Source organism: Alligator mississippiensis, chromosome 12 (genome assembly GCF_030867095.1).
Source record: "Alligator mississippiensis isolate rAllMis1 chromosome 12, rAllMis1, whole genome shotgun sequence".
NCBI classification, from domain to species: domain Eukaryota; kingdom Metazoa; phylum Chordata; order Crocodylia; family Alligatoridae; genus Alligator; species Alligator mississippiensis.
Window position 1 is genome coordinate 800,076 of NC_081835.1, and position 20,456 is coordinate 820,531.

A 20,456-nucleotide genomic window follows, 5' to 3' on the forward strand; every position below is an offset into this window, starting at 1 on the left:
CCCTCCTGCCTCCCTTTTTTGGTTTTGACTTCTGACTTGCTTTCCCTCTGCCATGGTCAGCTTCCCTAGTGGTAACTTGGTAGCCTTGCTTTCTTGCTTTAGCTTTTCAGTTGGATCTTGGAGCCTTCGTTCAAGTCTGTCACTTGCTCCACGCACATTTATTGAAGCACGTGGACAACTGTGATGCCACTGAATAGGACTTTGAGAGAGGCCGTACAGACACTTTCTAAATGAATCCCTCCTGCTCTCCCTGAGAGAGAATTTGACATAATTAACACAGGCAAGGCCTACTGGTAATGACCTGTGTACTGTTGCCCCCGTGCTGAGTGGTCGAGTTCAGGGTTGGCAGGTGGGATTCCTCTATGAAGAGACACCAGTGACACAGTGCAGAGGTGAGCTGCTTAGAGTAATGTATTTGTAGTCTATTCTGGTTCTTGAACGCAGACCTCTGACAACCCCGTCTCCCCAGAATCTCAACCAAGGCACCTTGTCTGGTTTTCAGGGAGCAAGTTTTCCCCAGGGCTCAGCTCTAGAGAAATGAAAGCATAGAGCAAACTTCTAGAGGCAACAGCTTGTCCCAGAACTGCATCTGAACTCGGCACTGTGCAGTGTCTTCTGAGGAGTGAACCAGCAATGCTTGCTGGCTGAGACACTGGAAGCAGCAGTAGTAGTGGTAGAGGAGCCATCTCCAGATTGCAATACAAGCACCACCTGGGCACAGTGAGCAGGAGCAGCAGTCGTGGAAGTGTGGACAGGGATAGCTTCATAGTAGCTAGGGTCAGGAGGGACCTGAACAGATCACCTAGCCTGACGGATCTGTCTGGAGGAAGTAGGGAAGAGACCTGCATTTGGGAGGCAGCGATTCTGGAGGCATATTTACACTGCCACAGCCGTGTCCCACCTGCTTCTGCTCCAGAAGTACAGCAGCGAGGCTGTGCCTGGCTCATCCCCACTGGCTGCTGTCAAGCCAGCCAGAGACCAAGATCTCAAGGGAGATGCAGCGTCTCCTGGTGTGGCTGGGTTTGCAGCGTGCAGGCAGGAGTAGTTGGGTGTATTAACAGAATGGAACAGATATCACTTCTGTTAATGGATCCACTGGACTACCTGGTGTGTGTGGGCTGGGGGTGTGGGTTGTGGTGGAAAGTGTAGCTCATCCCTCTTTCTCCACCCACATCCTCCTCCCCCCAAGAAAAGACGCCTCTGCCCTTGGCTACAAGAAAAACGAAATGTTCTGCTGGTTCACCATTCCTGAAAGGCACAGCAGCCTCCTAGATGCCATAGCTTCCTTCCTCCCACCCCAGCCCCACCTCCTCAGCTGCTCCAGTGTGGTCGTGTGTATTAACACAGTCGGTGACATACTGACAACTTGGCAGTACTGTGAAGTAAACTGAACTTCATGTTGATTTAACACAAAATACTCTGCAGATTTACATGTATGTTCAGTTTTCATTCGTCTTCATATTTTATCCAGCAAAGGTTTCCACTTTGCAGCCAATTCAGGTAAACTCCAGAACTTGTAGCTAGAACACAGGCCTGAAGGAAGGGAAGAGCTGGGAGCATTTAGGTCTGGCTTCCTGCTGGACAGGTCAAGGTCTTGATTATACTCGCTGTTTCTCATCAACTGCAGAACTAGCTTTAAAGATGGTCCTTGGCTTCATTTTACCATAACAAATATGTATTGGTGCTGAAATGAGGATTCCTCTTAAGGTCAAGGTACAAGATATGAGTGTGGAGGCACTCGTACAGGTCTTGAGTCTTGTAACCACGGTAAGATGAACTTCTCTTCTAACAAGGCATGTGGCAAGTTCCTCGAACACACACAGACACTTGTTGGTGTTACACTGCATTCATTTTATACGTCATCACTACATGCAACAAGAGACTGAACAGTCTAAATACTCTTGCAACTGCACTTGTTTTTCAGGATTATTTTTAAATATCAAGGTAACCGAAACACGGGTTTTATCTTTTATCTTTGCATGTTTTGAAAAAAAAATAAAACTAATGCAAGGTCTACTAATTAAATAGACAAGTCAGTAACTGTACATAATTGGGAATGGTAAAATGTTGTTAAAGGTGATCCAGAAAGGTATCAGTTTGATCTTGGCAAAACAAAGTAGCTCCTGGGATTTCCCTGCTGATACTTTTGGAAATTGTGATGAGATGCCAGCGCTTGATTTTGCAAATCAAATTATGATGAAAGAGCAGAAAAACAACTCCTTTTTGGTTTCCATTACTGGTACTTTCCCTCCATAAAGCCAGTATTTATGACTGTCAGTTATACATGGAAACAAACTTCAGTGCATTATATTACTTGGGGTGACTAAGGAGGTTTACATCTGAGAATGAGTCTTAGTTTTTTAGATTTATATTGAATCCTAACACAGTGTCGTCTAGTGGCACTTGGAGAATGAAGAGTCAAGAGGATGCGACTCCTGGGTTCCCATCCATGTGGGGCAGCCGTGCTAGATGCAGGGACAGCTGTTACCCTTCGTATTTCAATGCATGTTAGGAAAGTGGAAGCTACTTACCTTAAGAAAAGATTGAAGACATCTCTGGAATTCATCTGGGTGGAGAACGCTATGTACTCCTTCCTGTGGCAGCATTACTCCTGCCCTTAATACTCCCAGTAGAGAGAGCCTTTATCAGGATTCGGTCTCTTCTTTTATAAATTAAAACCCCCCAAAAATCATGCTTCCCTTTCAGCTTACAAGTGGTAAATGTTGGCTCCAAGCACACTGTTTACTGGAACAGAGGCTTTCTCATCAGGGCAATTACATTTGCTGCAAGCCATGGTATGGGGAGATCTGCCACATTCCCCAGTGCCTCGGGACCCAAAGACATTGTGTCTGATTCTGAGAGCACTCCTTTCATTCCCAGCAACTGAAACGAGGGCTGAAATCCATCTCTTAGTGCCTTTTGTGGTGCTATCAAAGAACTGAATGCGTCAGCTCCAAGTTGGTTTCCCTCAAGTAATGGATGTTTTAGTAAGGAGGCAGAGGGAAGAAACCTTTCGTTGCTGTTTCGCACTGCCTTTTTGGAGACCTGGTCCAGTGAGCGTTTTTGGCCTGCTAGCTCATTTCTCAGCTGTGCAGGTGTGAAGGCTTCTGCAAAAGGAGGTCTGTCTACCTTTTACTTTCCCTGAGAAAAGGTATGGAGAGAGAATGTCAGGCTAGTTTCCATACGCTAGGACTGTCCTCATGAACTGCCCCTTTGTAAGAATTTGTTGAATGACTTTTTAGTCAGTCCGTGCACAGATGCGAGGGGCATGTGCCGAAAAATGTAGATTCCACAACGGTAGTAATGCAAATGCCTCCATTTTGTTGCAACGTAGGATATTTTCAATACCGTATCTTGTTCAGCCTTGTATGAAATGAATTCCATGTTTGCATTTCCACCACTACCTTTGAAATTTATTCTGTCATCTTCTAAACTTATTTTTCCTCCTAGATTAAAAGTTTGACTCAATTACACTGAACCAGTTCTCTTCAATTGTCCTATTAAAAAATGCTGATGCTGTACATTTGTTGGCTGGCGCATGCACTGTCACATCTTCATTTGACTGGGAAAGAGAAGAGGAAGCAACATTTCCTTGAGATCAGTGGAATATTATAAAATGAGGGGGGAATTTTAAAGCGTAGGACTATTAGCTGTAACAAGATACCTGCGTTCAGAGGGACAAGTCAAGATTAATTAATTAACCAGGCTTGAATTTGACTTTATCAGTGAGGTGAAAAGTCCTCCTTGGGGTAGGATGGAAACCCCTGACATCTTTAGTGACTGGAAGACACCCCTGGAGGAGCATGACTTGGACCTGAGGCCTGGTCGTACACAAACCTCCATCGATCTCTGCAGGGTTGGAAGTGCCACTTCAGCAGCATCTAGGTTTTTCTTCACTGTCTTTACTTCAAGCCTAGCCTCTGCTACCTTGTCAGCACATGCAAGGTCGCAGCCCTTGAAGGCACGACAGCAGAACATTTTAAAACTCTAACTCAGCCTACTCGAGCTATTTTCATGACTAATGAGCACAGAGATTTTATAATCAAATGATTAATTCATTATGGTACTTTTAACCATGTGTGACCATTATTATATTAGCCAGTTTCTCTCGTTTACACTGATCCCGAAGACTTCTGAATACGTGAGCTGTATGCATTTTTAACAAACCTTTTTTTTTTTTTACTTACAGTATTTGTCACAGCTTGCCCCAGGTGTCTAAAACAAGCTGATTCTTTTTGTTTTTTTCAGATTTGAACACAAAATCTCAGGTAAAATTCCTGCTTCCTGCTAGATATAAAAGGAGCTTCATTTATTAATTCTACATGTGTGGTACTTAACTTTGCCACGGTGCATATCTCTTGGGCATTCAAAAAGATGAATCTTGGCACTGCTCAGTAGGAGGGAACCTTTTAAAGCACGGTACAATTGTGCATCTACTTATTATTAACCTTCCTGTTCAGCTGAATTGAAGAGTACATGTCAAACAGGCGTCTGTGATGTGAAAGCGAGTGCATCAACAGTTTGCGTGCGTTTTGTTCAGGTTCGCAGGCTTTGAAACAGAAGTGAGGTGTTGTAATGGAAACATCTCTGTCCTCTGAAGACAGAGTGATGTGATGTGTTGGAGCCCGGGCCGTCTGCAGAGCAGAGCTCTGGGGGCTGTTAGAGCTTTCTTTCCCCTTTACTTCAAAGGCAGTTGGATAAATCTGCAGTTCTGATTTAAGATGGGAAATGTCAGGTTGCAAATGAATTTGTAATGAAAACAATCAGTGCTCTAAATTACAGAAGAGAAATGGATTTCCATGGATCATCTGATTCCTCATCCCACCACATCACTGATAGAAACATTCCTAGCAGCTCTGGCCTGGAAATGCCTCCAGGCCCCCCCTGGAAGAATGGTTGCTGCGTGTGCAGTTCCCCTGGAGGTGAACTGGTAAATGTGACTCCCTGTTGGAGGCAGCAGCGGGGTGCCTTGGGCGTCAGACCACTCGAGAGTGTTCTTGCAGAAATGCACGTTTGAATCAGCCTTGCCAAGGCTGACCTCCTGAGATGATTGGAACGTGCAGATGGTGATAGCCTCGTGGGCAAGCTCAAGAAGAGCTTCTGTGAGCTGAGGATGGAAAGGAAGAAAACAAAGCGAGGAGAAACAAGTGGGCGGACTGATATTGTTGGTGCAGTCTGAGCTGACCGTGGAGAGGGCCTGGCATTCAAAGGCCCTACAGCAACCTGCAGAAGAAATGGGTGACCAGCGCGGACTGGCTTGAAGGTTGCAATGATGGTGATCTGGCATCCCTTCCCGAGGCTGGTGGGAATTCCTGCGGTGCTGCTTAGCATGTTCCTGGTATAGGACCCTCTCGGGGTGTCTACAGGCAGACGATGATAAAAGGCTTACAAGAGATTATTTAGTACAGATTGGGTTTCGTAATCATGCGAACCATTTACAGTCTTATGACAACCGTGAGCCAATGCTTCTCTCGGTTTTTGCTGCTTTTGCAGTCACAGAACTAGCATCACAACTGGCATGACACTAAATTGTCTTGAAAAACGCTGGTATGAGTGCAAGCGGAGTGTGTGGGAGGGCAGATGAAGGTGAAGAAGTGGGGAATTGTGTAGGTGCTCTCATCATGTAAGGCATGTCTGAGTCACTATTCATTAAGAAAGCAGAAAGAAGCCCTTTCCCTTGGTTTACAGGGCAGGAATTTCTTTAAAAATAGTTTTATTATTGACATTTGACACCTTCTGAAAAGGAGATTTTTTTTCAGAAAACTAATTTTGACTTCACAGTTATTCAGATTGTCAATAGAAGTTGTATTTAATTCTGTCATAATGGTTGGTGACATTTTATTGTAGTTGTTTATACCAAAAAGAGCCATTTTAAAACTTTTGAAAACCTCCATAAAATAAAGTAAATACGTGCAATTGTTGACCCAGCCAGATCTCTCCTATCCACATAATTCAAGTCAAGTACCACGGGGACAAAAAGTGCCAGGATGGATTGCTTTAAATCACATTTGATTTCATTTACTAATTTGAATAACAGTTTACATTAGCAGAAATTCAGTTAAATACTTGATTTTTATTTTGTTCTGAATTTGTAATTTTTAGCTATGTTTTAACGAAGTATTCACTCTTATTGAAGGTTCCACCATTAAACTCTTGTTGATTTGCAAGCAAATAGTCTTTAAACTAACTTCTTTATTTCTTATTAGATAGTAAGACTATCCACAATTACTAAGCAGTTTTATATTTTAATACAGTATATATGTGTTGTTTTACATTTTTACATTTTATTATATTAAGAAAATGAGTGATGTGTTTCTCATTTACTAGAAACCTTTTCACTTGCTTGTGCAAGTTGTATTTGGCTGGAAACTGAAATTCTGTAAAAAATGTTTAGTTAAGCAAAACATATCTTTAAATGTGATGGCTGTATGAAAAAAGCCATCAAAAATGTTGCTTTCAGTGACTGGAGTTAATGAAGTGACAGGGTGTTACAGGTCGCCCTGCATGTAGGCATTACAAGGGAAATGCAGATTTAAAGCTGGGATTTCTCCTGAGGGTCTGTGCCGGTGAGGGCCTGCCTCCCATTATGTGTCTGCATCTCTGGGTCCCTACAACTTTTTGAAACATGGCCCCACGTCCTTCAGGGTTTTGAATGAGGGTGTTTCCTCCTCCAAGCTGATTGCAGTTGCAGGTTGGAAGAGGAAGATGAACTTTTCTGCTTTTTCAGCTCCCAGTTTCCTCAAGTTTGAATGTACAAGTCCAAATGAAGAAAATGTTCTCTACGTTTGCTAGATAACTTGAAAACAAAGAACTTTATTCATCAGTTGTAAGCTGGAAGGGACCTTGTCCAAAGCTGTTCTGTGCAGCAGAAAGTGAAGTTACTTCTGCTTGGGAAGATGTAAATATCCAAACACCTGCCATGATAAAAGGCTGACAAGATAGAGGAACCCTTGGTGCAGGACGTGACGCTGATGTGGTTATGAAATTTGAATTGATCTTAAATCAAAGGCATCTTCTTTCCTTCCTTTTTTTTAAATGCAAAAAACTCTTTAACCCTTCCCGCTCTTGGACCTCATTGCAGCTTACTATTTAATGTTGAATAAATCATAGTAAGTTTGGAAATTTGAAGCAGGTTAACTTTTCAAACAACATTTTAAAAATTAAAAATAAAATTTAAAAACAATCTGAAAAATCCCAGGTGTCCCTTCAGAAACCTAAATGCACCCTTCTGAGCAGCAGAGAGGTAAGTAAGCTCTCTGGGTATTTGCTGATTGACCCTTCAATGGTCAGCCTCCCTCTTCCTCTGCGAAGTGGAGTCCTTTGAAATAGTCGGTCTCCATGGCAGCTTTGGGACTTTTGCACCCTTCCCTCTGCACCGGCCTGCACTCTCCTTCAGTCTTCCTGTGGGTAAGAACAGCATGCTCCCCCGTGCCTTGTCCTACGGGAAGTCAAATGCTACTTCACTTTCCCCTGCACCAGCAGGTTCTCAGCTTGCCGCTTTGCTTGCTAGAGTATCTGTGGATTTATGTTACGTTTTTAAAAGTTAACGTCTAAGTCTGAGTTCAGATCTCAAGCTTACCTCTGTCTCCTGCCCAGCAGAGTGGAAGCGATCCAGGTTTGTGAGCGTGTTCTCTTAGGACCCCCACTGGAGAAGGGGGGCCCTGGGGCCAGGGTGGCAGGCAGGATGTGCACCACTGGAAGAAGCACTTCTTAATGATTTGGTTGATTAAGCCTTGCCCTTCTTAAGGCAAATGGATACGTGGTTGGTGGAAGATCTTACTGTTTTGACTGATGTGACCCAATGCTGGTATTCTGGGATGGAAGAACAATGAGCGGTCATTGCTTTTGAAAGATCAGGTTTTTAAATCAGTTAAGTACAGAGTAAGTTGTAAATAAAATGCATAATTTCTCAACCCTTTCTGTGTTTAACTCATAGTAGTTCAGCCACACATCCCTTAGGAAACGAAATTACCTTCCTGCGTTTCACATTGAAAAGTCAGTTGTCTATGGAAATACAAAGAAATTGTCCGAGACTGAAAGGAAGAAAAGAGCATGCGACCGTTGTGGGCTTTGACTTGGATTAAGGGAGCACTGCTGACGGATGATAAATACCTATCTTGACGTACATCTTAGGGGGTTGGATGCATCTTTGAATGACAGATCAGTTATTTGCGAAGTTAGATTCATTAATAAAGTAGAGGGATTTGCAGTGATTGGATTTTGCAGCAGTCTCTGCTACCAGAGAGCAGCAGCACTGTTACTCTGTCACTGCTCCTGCAGTGTCAGTGATGGAGCAGCCTCCGTAGCAGCTGCTCCGTTTTGCAGGTGGGATGCGGTGCCGACAGCTTTGTGTGCTTGTCACCTCCTTTACGTGTCAGTTCTGCTGGTTTTGTGGTGCTCATGGCTCACCACGGGTGGAGACAAGAGTTATCCGATGAGGGAAAATCCAGTTTTAGATGTATTTAAAGAGAGATGAAGCCAGATCTACTTAGGAGAACGTTTCTTAAAGCTCCTGTACCTGATATTTCCAAAGCAGTGCTTCATTTAGTTTATGAAGACATCCTTCAAGCTGCTGTCATGCTAGATGACAGAAAGATGCAGGTAATTTTCAAACTAAATGTCTGCTGTGTTTTCTTTGGCATCTTCCTTACTGTGAAAGCCTTGTCTGGATTTTTCCTAGGGTCCAGGGTCTCCTTCCAAGTAATACATACCTTTTCTGGCTCAGTTTGTGATTCCTGTTCAGAAATGCCGGTGGAAAGGCACGGGGAATTCTCAGGTTGGGAACTGAAAGAGAAGTTCCTGTTTAATAGATGGGAAAGTACTCTGGTTGCTAATGCTAAATTATTTTTGCTCTCAACCCCTTGCAGTTCAAATATGTGTGTAAAAGTGTGCTGGCATTGGAAGCTCAGCTTTATCGAGTCATTTCTGGGAACCTCATGTCTTGAGGCACTGAACCAAAAAGGCTAAATGTAAAATGAAACATTTTCCACTGCTATTTGTAGCCAGGGTAAAATATCACTTATTTTTATCAGGGACATTGACATTTTTGGTGCCCAGTTGCTAGTCTAATTTGCATCACTCAAATCTTCTAGTATTTTTAAATAGTTATGAAGCAGGACAGAGCAGTGCAGATCATAGAAAGTGAGTTTTTTGCTTTACGCTGTAGAGCTGGGTGCTCTGAAATGGCAGCAGCCTCATATTTTCCAGCAGACCTTTTTTATGGATGACTATCTCATCAGTAAGGCTCTCTTCGGAAGCTGCCCCAGGCTGGAGTGCTTGGCCCAGGGTCAGCAGCGTGCTTACCTTCCACTCTTCTGCTTCCCGGGTCTGGGAGAAGGGAAGCTGGTGGCGAGTCGTGCGTGCATCTCAGCACACGACACACCACAGGCTTGCGCCCAGCGAGGAGCTGTAGGCTACGCTGGCACAGTTTTGAGCGGTCTTTTCTTGTTGTTTAAAGGTCACTTTAAAAAGGCAGTAGCAACCTTGAGCTCCTGTTAAAATATGTTGACTGTGATAGGAAACATCTTGGTTTTGATCTTGGTATCAGAAGTATCTGATTTGTTTCCACAAAGTTGCATTCTTTTCAGTCAGCCCTGTGCAACTTCTCTGCGCCAAGGTCTCTGCTACTGTGACATCCACATCAATTAGTGTCTTAGAGCTAGCTACTAAGGACTGAACAGAGTTGGAAGCATCATTTTAATCCCGCTTTAGTCCCTAGGTGACCTTGCGGAAATCGCTTGGTCTTTTTTCGTGTCTTGGTCTCCTTGTCTGTCACATGGGGAAACCTCTCACAGGGCTTTAGGGCTTACTGACGGTGCTGCAAGTAGCTTTGAAGATGAAAAATACCACATAATTTGGGGGCGGCTGCTTTCCAATTACTGTGCACTGCGCTTACACGTTAATCATATAAATTATGCTCTTAGCCGTGTAGCATAACACGGGTCCCGGTTGTTGGTCTGTTGCTTACATTATAACAAAGTGTGGCTATCTGCGTGCCTCTTGCATGACCGCAGCTTTGGTCCCGTGTTCGCTCTGTAATGTGTTTGTGTATGGTGAGCTATGTCATAATAGCACTCGAAACTGTGACGGAAAGCGGCTGTCAGAGGGCTGCTGTGTAGAAGTCCGGGATATGGTCGGGATCTCTGTTGTCTCCCCTTGCGTTCAGGGCTTTTAATAGAGGCCCTGGCACTCACTGTAAGAAGCCTTCAAAATGGCAGGAGCCGGTTATTTTAGGGCTGGGAGTGTCCTGCCTACTTCACGAGCATGGCTTGTGTTCAGCGTGAGTGCATGCTCCAGGGAAGTGCAGAGCCTTTCTTGTCCTGAGGCCGTGCACTTGGCTGCCGTATTCCAGAGTCAAAATAATAGTTCGGCCAAAAGCAAGATTTTCCTGTGCATGTACATGGTTAGCATCATGTAGACCTCAGGCCTTCACACCGAATCGGAGTTTCTTTCCGGTATTGTGAACTGGGAAAGGAGGGTGAGAGTGCCACGAGGATTGTTCATTCTCTGGCGCACGGCTTCTCTTGCAGGGAAAATCAAGTTGCTTAATAATCACATTAGATGCAGGCTAAATTAGATACACAAAGGTATTGATTTGTAGTTGTGCCTGTAAATCTGCGTTCTGCTAGAGAAACGTAAACTCCTCAAGGAAAGTTTTGTTAAGTTTGCAGATATTTGCAGAGAGCAACCGTTTGTTTGATCTTTGGGTGTCATGTCCTTGGCCCACTATCCCAAAGGGAACGACAGAAGAGCAGATATCCTGCGCAGGATAAAGGAATTTCTGGATCTGAGCCTGTACAAATGTTTAATAGATTTTTGTTTTGTATTTAAAGCAATGAAGTTTTGAATAGAAGAATAATTTTAAATACGTTTTGAACTGAGATGGGCACATCCACAGTGAGGCCTCTTGATGAATTCAGGCAAGCTGCTTGTCAGCTGGATCATAACTATCTGTGTATAATAGATTTATATAAATCTTTAAGACTGAGGATGGCTGAAATATCAAGGTGGCAATGCAGTGTACTAGTTTCAGGTAGCTGCTTTTTGGTTATTATTGTAGCTCCATCAAAAATGATTTTAAGTAATGATTTTTCTTTGTAAATGTATCAAATTCTGGTGAAAATTCTCCGTTCATTCATTTGTTTCATTCCTTGTACTTCCCTCATTCTTCACTTGACCCTAAGGCGGGGTGGGCAAATCTATCCAGCCCGTGGGGCCCCTAAAAAATTTAAAAAATTAATATGCATCTGCTCTGGGCTGTCTGTCATGTGGCCCTCAATGGCTTACCAAAACTCAGTAAGCAGCCCTCTGCTCAAAATAATTGCCCGCCCCTGCCCTAAGGGAAATGTAATGTATTTAAAGACTCTAGTAAACTTAACCCTTCTTTTGAACTGAATCTGCAGTTAATCTTTGTTTGTGTTTTATTATAATGTCTTGACATGTTAAAAGAGACCGTGAGACTCATGCGGTAAGGTATTATAGAGACTGTACTGCATACTGGAAGTTAAAAGAATTTTAAAGCAACCTTTAGTGTAAATAATTGCAATATTTGAGCAGCGTATTCTGAATGTGTGTAATGAAGGTGGGCGTGCACCAATACATTGTCATTTTTAAAAGGTTCATTTCAGAGTGTGTGCGCGTGTGCATGTCTGTCTGTCTACATGTGCGCGCACAGACGTGCACACGTGCGCTGTAGATAACTCAGTTAACGTTTGGACAGGTAGCTTTGCTGGCACCCACTTTATCTGCAGTCTGGATCTGTCGCTCGTCGTTCAGGACTTGAGTGGGATGCCTAGACAGCGATGCCTGAAGCCACGGGAAGGGGATCATCTTGGGGCCCAGGGCTGTGACGGCCATGGGGTGCGCGAGAGCTGGCAGCGGCATGTTGTGATCGGGTCGTCCTTGGTGAATGTGAAGCATGGGTTCCTGCAGCTCTGTCGCCCTGGACTGTTTCCCGAGGGACCACAGGTGGCCTTGTACCTCAGGGTGCACTTCCCAAGATGCAGTGTCCAGAGTCTGAAAGCTTAGCAGACAGTCCGTCTCATGGGCTGTTTCATTCGAACAATGGCTAGTTCATGGTTTTTGCAGCCTTCGGTGTCATCTCCCAGGTGCAGAACAGTCACGTGCTCGGGTCCTTTTGTTCTTGTCCATTTGAACCAAACTTTCACCGTGGAAGTGGAGCAGCAGAATAGTGAGCTTGATCTTGCAAGTGAGACTTCTTTAATGGCCTCATTTGCTGCTGCAACTTGCCCACAATTATTGAAAAATCTGTTCCTGGCCTTACAGTGGCATTTCAGTGGTCTCCTTTTTGGGAGGGCAGAAACCTTTTCTTTGATAGGCACAGCGAGTCAGCGAGTGATCCAGAAGCAAGGCTTACGTTAACAAAGCTGCAAGCTTTTCTTATAGAAAGGAGCACTGCCTTGAACAGAGCCCCAGGTGAGCCAGGTAACCAAATGACTGGGGGAATCCCTTTTCTTAGACACCTCCCCCAGGTGGATTTTCCCCTCTGGAAACAAAGCGACACAAGAAGATGATGGATCCCTGCAGGCGCAGTTCTGGTCGAGTCTGTGTCTCTGTTCAGGTTACTGAAGATTTCACCCAGTGTGCGGGGAAAAAATATGATAAAGTCAGTCCTTGCTACCTGCCCAGATAACAACACAGATGGGGAAAAGACAAAAAGCTTCTCTGCTGTTCTAGCCATTGCTGCTGCAGGAAGTTTTGCACCTCAAAGCATCACACTTAAACACAGAACCAAACACTTTGTGGAAGCCCAGATATTCTGCCACAACCTCAGCCTTGCGTCCAGTAGTTTTGAAGAGGAGCACCGAAGCCCCGGCTTCGCAGGTGGATCCTGGGGAATTGCAGGAAGACTGAGTTTACATTTGCATTTTGAACTTGCTCATTGCACAGTGCACACTTCACAGAACAAAGGATTATGCAGGGAGCAATTACACTTGCAAAAGCTCATCAAGGAAGTTTCGAGAGGACTTGACAGATTCCTGGCTGACATTCCCCGTTTCCCTCTTCTCCATATACATTCCCACCCCCAGCAAACTGCTGGAGCCAGAAGAATGTCTGGCTTTGTCTGCTGCTGGTGCTGCTGTCTGTATCCTAAGGCAGGGCTTCAATGCTCCTGGCTCGCTGAGTCCCTAGCGGACATGGCAGGCTGCAGAACTGCAAGGTGTGACCCTGTTTGAATGCCAAGCAGGATCGTGTGGGCAGAGTGACCGAGTGACAGGATAATGGGACAGTTGCATTACTTGCCAGTAGAAGTGTACTGAAATCACAGGTCAAAGGTTAAAGTCAGAGGCGGAAGACGACGAAGTGCAGGGAGTGGAATGTGCACCCGAGCTCCTTTTATCAGAACCGAAGATCTGATTTCTACCCAGAATGATTTGTGAAGGAAGTGGTGACATTTTGCAAAACAAGGTGCGTTAGATCAGGTAGAAGAGGGAAAATAAACCGATGCATTAGTTGATGAGCAGTTGATATTATTTGATTAGTTAATGACTTATTGGGCTTTTTGCTGCAATGTGATAAATTACTGGTTTGAATTCTATTCCCGTGTTCATTCCCAGAGATGAGGAATTCAAACTTCACTTCGTAGCAGAGTGACTTGATGCCCACGCTAAAGGAACATACACAGGCATCTTAAATGAGCGAGGGTGGATTTGTATAACCCTCACGAAAGGGTAACGACTAGGTCAGTGGTCAGTACTCTGTGCTTCTCTCTGTTCCCCGGTTGCTGAATGCTAGGTTTGGGGGGGTTTACAGGTTTTTTAATCCGTTTACGTTTTGTTCTTTGCAATACCTTCCCAAGTTCACTCACTTGTCAGATGTCATTGAAGGGAGCTAGGCGTTCTGCCAAACCTTTGGCTTTGTCAGGATAGAGAAAAAAGTACAAGTGAAAGTGCCTGTTTGTTTCCTTCTGTGATTTAAGTGGCATACAGGTTCAGATGCCAAATCATCTTTATTAAAGCAAAAGCAAGGCTTGGTGAGAACAAGGCTGGCTTCTTGCCTTGGCTCTGAATATCTGCATCCAGTCGGTGTGAGTGGAACCAGAATCCACCCAGAAATGCAAGGACTGTCAAAGTCCTTAGGCTAATGAAAGACATCTTAAAGTCTTTTGTTTTTTGTTATAGGAATGGGAAGATAGTTGATTTTCCTCTTCCAAATATGGTCCTAGTGCACTAGATTATCTTAGCTATGGGTCTTTGATATAGGAAAAGTTTACACTGAAGCACTTGAAATGAATCGAAATGGCTTTGACGTTCTGGACACCAACCAGTCCCTTTGTCTCTTAGGTCATGCCTATCTCAGTACTACCCCGCTCAGTTAAAAGTATTTGGCTGGGAGCCGTAGTGGCATGTTATACGTGCCGTAAGTGCTCGTTGCTTACAGTGTCCTTTTCAGTCGCACCATTTCACTCTCACTTTACTGGTGGGCTTGGACTTTAATGATTGGCATCTAGTATGTGCTGGTATAAGTATTTACTTGGTGTTTATAAGCATCAGTTGATTTCTCTGCTTTCAGCCATATAATGGAATCAAATTAAGCTGATTGCTGGCTTTTAAAACTTAAAAATCTCTCTCTACTAGGCAGTCTGTGTGCATGTCTAAAATGAACAGTGTGCATTTCCAAAAGGTGACATGGTGTCAAGCGAGCCATGTTTCATTTTGGATCCTCCATGGGCAGTGCCAGATTCTGTGCTGACGAGCCCAGGAGAGGTGGCCTCGCCCCAGGGAAAACAGGGCTGGACAGGGCAGGAATGCAGCCCTTTCTAGGACCAGAAGGCAAGGGGACATGTGAAGCAAGAAGCTGTGCAGGGATTAATGCTTATCCATCAGAATAGTTTGCAGGGATAAGTACTGAGAAACTGGGAACTTCCCACACCAAAATACCTGATGTAAGGCAGGTGAACTCCATGTCCCCCCAGTGTAGACCAGAAAAGCAAGGAATTAGGTCACTGAGTACCGGATCTCTTCTGCAAATCAGCTCCCCTTTTCAGCTTCATCTGCTTGCTTTTCTGTCACCTGTGAGCCACATCTCCATCCTCATTCTGACCATCAACATCAATCAGCCCAGAACCGAGGCCAGTCATTATTGGTTACGTTTCTGTTTGTGTGAGGCTCATGAACGACCTTGTGCGCGCTTCTGTTTCTCTCGTATTGTGTTGTGGATGAACAAGGCCTTGGGGATGTAAGACGGTTTCCTTTAATGTCTAGCGGAAGGAAAAGTTTGTGGTTAGGTCGTTCCAAAGGATCACTAAAAATCTGGTTGCAAGAAATAGCAGAATCGCAATGTGTGCGCGCACACTGGGACATTATAAGGACAGGGGACCAGGGGAGGTGGCTGGGGGGCCGTGAAGTTTTAAAAGCGGTATCTTTTAGGCACTCTTGCTCTGACGTGCTCCTCACCTTGGTTTTTGGACTGTGTCCATATTACACTTATTAGGAGAATAAACCCAGTTCCAGTCTTTGGCATCGCTCTCCAGGAAATCCAATCACTGGACAAACTAAAGTGTACGATGGGGCTGCTAACAGACGGAAGTAATTGTGATACAGTTTGTCTTGCACTCTTGTGAAATAGCATTTGGGTAACAATTTCTCTTTTTCTCCTTCCTGTTAAGTTTGTGCCGAAGCTTTCAATCCAGATGAAGAAGAGGAAGATACAGAACCGAGGGTAAGAGCAAGTAGATCATGTCTGCCGTGTTGGCGCGCACGTTGATATGCACTGCGTCATCTGTCCTCTCCCGTTTTCATTTAGCTCTGTGAAGTTGCAGAGTGAAATGATTGCTAGTGAAGCAGTGTGATTCTGAAGTATTAGGTCTCCAGTCTGCAGTCACATGAGCATTATAACTTCCAAAATCCTTTGTTGGCCCAATATTTATATTAAAGTTGTAACTAAAGACCTAGCGTCTCAGTGAACTTGGATAGTTCTCTTTCTTAATTATCTGCTCAAATAGCCCTTGTTTGGACAATTTGTGCAGCGTTGGTGCTGTGTGAAGACCTGGTAGGCTTTAGTTCAGCTGTTCTTTCGTAGATGCCTAAAATTCCTCACAAGTTTTTCCACTGCCGGTCTCGTCAAAACAGTTCGGCCTGGGAAGACGGTACCTGCCACTTGCAGGACAGATGTTGTGTTGAACTGTTCTTGAGCCTGTAGCCACCACCGTGGTTTTTAGACGCAGGCACTTTGTAGGAGTTAGTCCAGGGAGTGTAGCTGCATTTCTTAGAAGCCAGTTTTATAAGAGGAAATCCTGTGGCCTGATTCACAGGATCAGTGTTTTCTTTAAGGATCTCTGGTATAAAGCTTAGTTGCCATAATGGCCTCAGACTTTCATAGTTTTCCTGTAGTGAAAACCTGAAACCAGTTCAGTTTCTAAGTGAAAAGATTCTTTTATGAAACATTGAAAAATCGAGAGGAAAATGTCTGTTTCCTAGTTTACACAGAGGAAAATTAAAGGTGTTTTTCAAGAGTGCATTAATTGATTCTCTTGACTACGTCTACAACTTAAGAGCTGCATTTACTTTGAAATCACGTTTTCCAGGTTTTCTCATTCTAGTCTTTATAGATTTTTAACTGATGGACTATTCCAGCCTTCTTCCGCTTGGTTAACATCCTTTTACAAGCTGCTTAATGTCCACATCTGTCCAAGTGACCTTCAGCGTAGCAAATGTGTGCCTTTGTATGACAAGCGCCTGCGAGGTTGTCTAAGTTGGTTTTGCCCAGATACCTCCTTTTATTGTTCCTTGCGCTTGTTACAGTCTTGGCTGCTTTTCTCTACAATGTATTTAAACCTTACACACAAATAGGTTTTCTTTTTAAGGTAAGAAAGCATTAAAATGTTTTGTTGTGAGGGGCCATGCAGTCCACTCCACAAAGATGGGGATTGCCCTGACTCCTCCTCCTCCTCCTCCTCCCCCTTGAACGTATTCTCACCTAGAGCACGTGGTCCCTCTCGCAGATTCTGGCTGGGGTTTTGTCCCTTTGCTGCCACTGGTTCTCCGCCTTAGTGTGCCGGGCAAGCTTTGTGCTACAGCTGCCGGAAGGGGACTAAACTACTCAGAAGTGGGGAAGAACGGAGAACTCCAGAGTTTAAAGAAGTTATAAATTCTCTCAAGTAACTGGCTCTGTCCTTCAGAAAATACCAGATTTTAATGTCGTGACAATTTTGTTTTGCAGGTAGTTCATCCAAAAACTGATGAGCAGAGATGCAGACTTCAGGAAGCATGTAAAGATATCCTTCTCTTCAAAAACCTAGATCAGGTAAAATGGCTATAAACGCTAACTGACTACAGTAGTAGTTTACTTTGTGTAGTTATTAGTCATCTGAATTGCTCTCAGAAGAGGAATATTGCAGGAACTGGAGTTGCGTGCTAAGAAGGCGAGCCATTCTGAATCTCTTCCTGTAGCTTTCTAAATAAAGAGGGTTTAACCTTCGACAAGATTAAAATCATAATAGATCCAGGCAGTTGCTTCAGAATTCTGTTTGCTGCGGTTTACTGTGCTGAAATAGTCAAAAAGAAACTGCAGAGGGGAAAGAGGTGTTTTTATAAAGGATGGCTAGGAAGAACTTCTATTATCTCCAAGCACTTGAAGGCCCAAACTTAAAACCCAGTTTAATAGAAAGAAAATAATCACCACTCAGTAGGAACTGGAAAATCAACCTGAGCAGAGAGTGGACTTCCTTCCCAGGGGGTTTGGAAAGCTTTAAGTCCAGTACATCTGAGGAGTCGGTCAGTCAAAAGGCTCTTCCCTGTTGGAATCCTTTCAGAGAAGGTTCTTCGAGCATGCTGGGATTTGTGGCCTTGTTAGCCTCTCGCGCTGTACTATGGAAGCCAAATATACCTTTAAAAAAATCTAAGATGCCAAAGCCAAGTACAGTCAGTACAAAATATCTTACACAGGAGAAATGTGATAACTGTTAGGCAAGTCACTGGACAGTAGAAGATCTCTTACCAGATTGAGCTTGATTATTATTATTTAATTTATTATTATTAAAAGAACAGAAGACTTGAAGAACATTTATCTCTTAAGTGGAAAGTTTTATAAGGATCTGGAGAGAGGCCTGTAATGGAAAACCTTGGGCCGCTTGAAGTATGGTCGTTAGTAGGGCTCCAGCTCTAGCACAGGGCAGAGCGGAGGCTGAGGGGATTGTGGCAGTGGGGGTGCACATCTGGGCAGGAGCTGTCTAAATGGAGGATGGCTCCTGCTGCTTAACTGAAAAGGTGTGAGGAGAGTGGTAACACCATGCACGGCTACCACTTGTGTCCAGCATGGGAGGCAGTCTCCGCAGTAGGAAAGGCTGAGCTGAGTAAGCCAGCCTGGCGAAGCTGTCAAGAGTAGTTCTGCACTCAGGCTAGGCTCCCTCCTGCCCTTTGCCAGGATGGCTGCGAGACGTACAAGTGTTTTACTGACTTGTGTAAATACGCAAACTACAGCCTCTGAGTAAATGTGTGCGCGACTGGAACAGACCTGGTGGCCAGATTCATCCCTTGTTTAACCTCAGTGATTTCTGTTGAGTGACCCGGCTCCATGAACGTAGGCCTGGTGTGCCAGCTGTTCTGACAGGTGAGGTAGCTGTCAGAGCACTCGTAATCGAGGATGAAGCAGTCAGTGTCCTTTGGATCACTTGTGAGGTTCACGGGAGTTTGGAGGAAAACCAGCCTAGACTCCTTGCTGAACTTGATGCTGCAGATCTGAGCGCCTTCACAGCTGAAGACTTTATAGCACTGTGTCCTGTGGTATAGGAGAAGTAAATAGAAAAGCTTCCCCTGGCAAGGGCCTTGCAAAAAGGTGCTGTGCTGGGAATTTGTAGAACCTCACAGTTGTGTTGAGAATTGCATCCGCTGTGGTGCTAATTCAGTTTAAATGGAGCTGCTGAGCATGCACAATACTCGGTGTTAAACTCTGGTAGCGGTTTATAGTGAACACTGTAATGTACAGCAGTGCTCTGTCGTCTTGTGGCAGTATACAAACTCGCCGGGGGCAGCAGGCAATAGGAGATGCACCCCTTTGTATAACCAGGAACAACGGCCACAAGCTGATAGAGAGTAGATTTAGGTTGGACATCAGAAAGAGCTTCTTCACGGTTAGGGCTTCCAGAATCTGCAACGGGCTCCCAAGGGAGGTGGTGCTCTCCCCTGCCCTGGGGGTCTTCAAGGGAGACTGGACAAGCACCTGGCTGGGGTCATGTGACCCCCGCACTTTTTCCTGCCACGGGCAGGGGGTTGGACTCGATGATCCATTGAGGTCCCTTCCGACCCGAGCATCTGAGAGTTCATTTTGTTGAGAGTCGAACTTCAGCGTCTTGTTATTTAAATAAGTCTCCACTTTTTCACTGACCCCCCCAGCCCCCCCCCAAAAAACCTACTCTGTCTTTGAATTTATAGCCGCACTGTTCACATCTTCTGGCTTCTGTAATGTAACACATCCTTTAAATATGTGGTTAAAATAAACAGCTTCCAGGAGGCCAACTGCTCTGTTTAAATATCAGAAGCATTTTTAAGGAGGAAAAAATAAGAGATTTCTAATGAAAAGGCAGACAATGCTCCTTACATAGTGGCGCCTGCAGATGCTGCTGTAATTAGTCATATTATAAAGTGGGCAGTAAAAATACTTAAACTGTGTCAAGCAGCAGAGACACTGCAGTGTGTGTGTGTGTGTGCATCCACGTGCGTGCGCACGCACATACTCCTAAAATGCATTTTGGAAACTTGTGGTTTAAATGCCAAACTTGGGGTTCCTAAGTGTGGGTTGAAATTGGGGAAAACCATTTGTTAGTGGACTAAGGTTAACCCATGTAGTCATGCTTATGCATTGAAACTTGAGCTGTAGATTAAGCCCAGTTAGGTTTTGAATTGAATAAGATTTTTAAGAAATGCATTCACTTGTGTTTGCAGAATTTAACACACTCTTGGCTTCAATCTAATATCAGTATTCACTTAGTGAGACTCTCAGTAACATAAAATGGGAAGCTATTTAGTGCCAGAGTATTACGAATAACTTCAGTATTCATATTCACCAACGAGAACAATCAAACCCACCAGAATTTTCCTAGTGCGTCATGCTACAAGAGGAGGTGTTTTGGTTCCCTTTGCAGGAGCAGCTGTCTCAGGTTCTCGATGCCATGTTTGAGAGAAAGGTGAAACCTCAGGAACACGTGATTGACCAAGGGGACGATGGAGACAACTTCTATGTCATTGAACGGTAGGAGGCCTGGCCACAGGCTTGTACAAATTCTCTGGGGAGGAACATCTACAACATGTACTTTTTTTGTTACATTTCAGTTACCCTGAAAATAGCAGGAAATGTTTAGTGACTCACTCACATGGCTCCATTTTCCTTGTTTAGTTTTGGTTCACTGGTTTATTAAAGTCTCCAAAGCCTCTTGCCTGTATTATCTTTATACTAGTTTAGATAAAGATAAAGGTTTATACTCGTAGCTATTTTAAAGT

At 44.2% G+C, this 20,456-nt stretch overlaps 1 protein-coding gene across 1 annotated transcript in view; it reads left to right on the forward strand.

Annotated features, from left to right (window-relative positions):
* The window catches only part of PRKAR2A (protein kinase cAMP-dependent type II regulatory subunit alpha), a 77,738-nt gene that overhangs the window by 39,789 nt on the left and 17,493 nt on the right, over positions 1-20,456 (forward strand). The window contains exons 3-5 of the mRNA XM_006260293.4: positions 15,629-15,681; positions 17,182-17,265; positions 20,102-20,208. Coding sequence (XP_006260355.1) covers positions 15,629-15,681; positions 17,182-17,265; positions 20,102-20,208 — 244 coding nt within the window. The remainder of the gene's footprint in view (positions 1-15,628; positions 15,682-17,181; positions 17,266-20,101; positions 20,209-20,456) is intronic.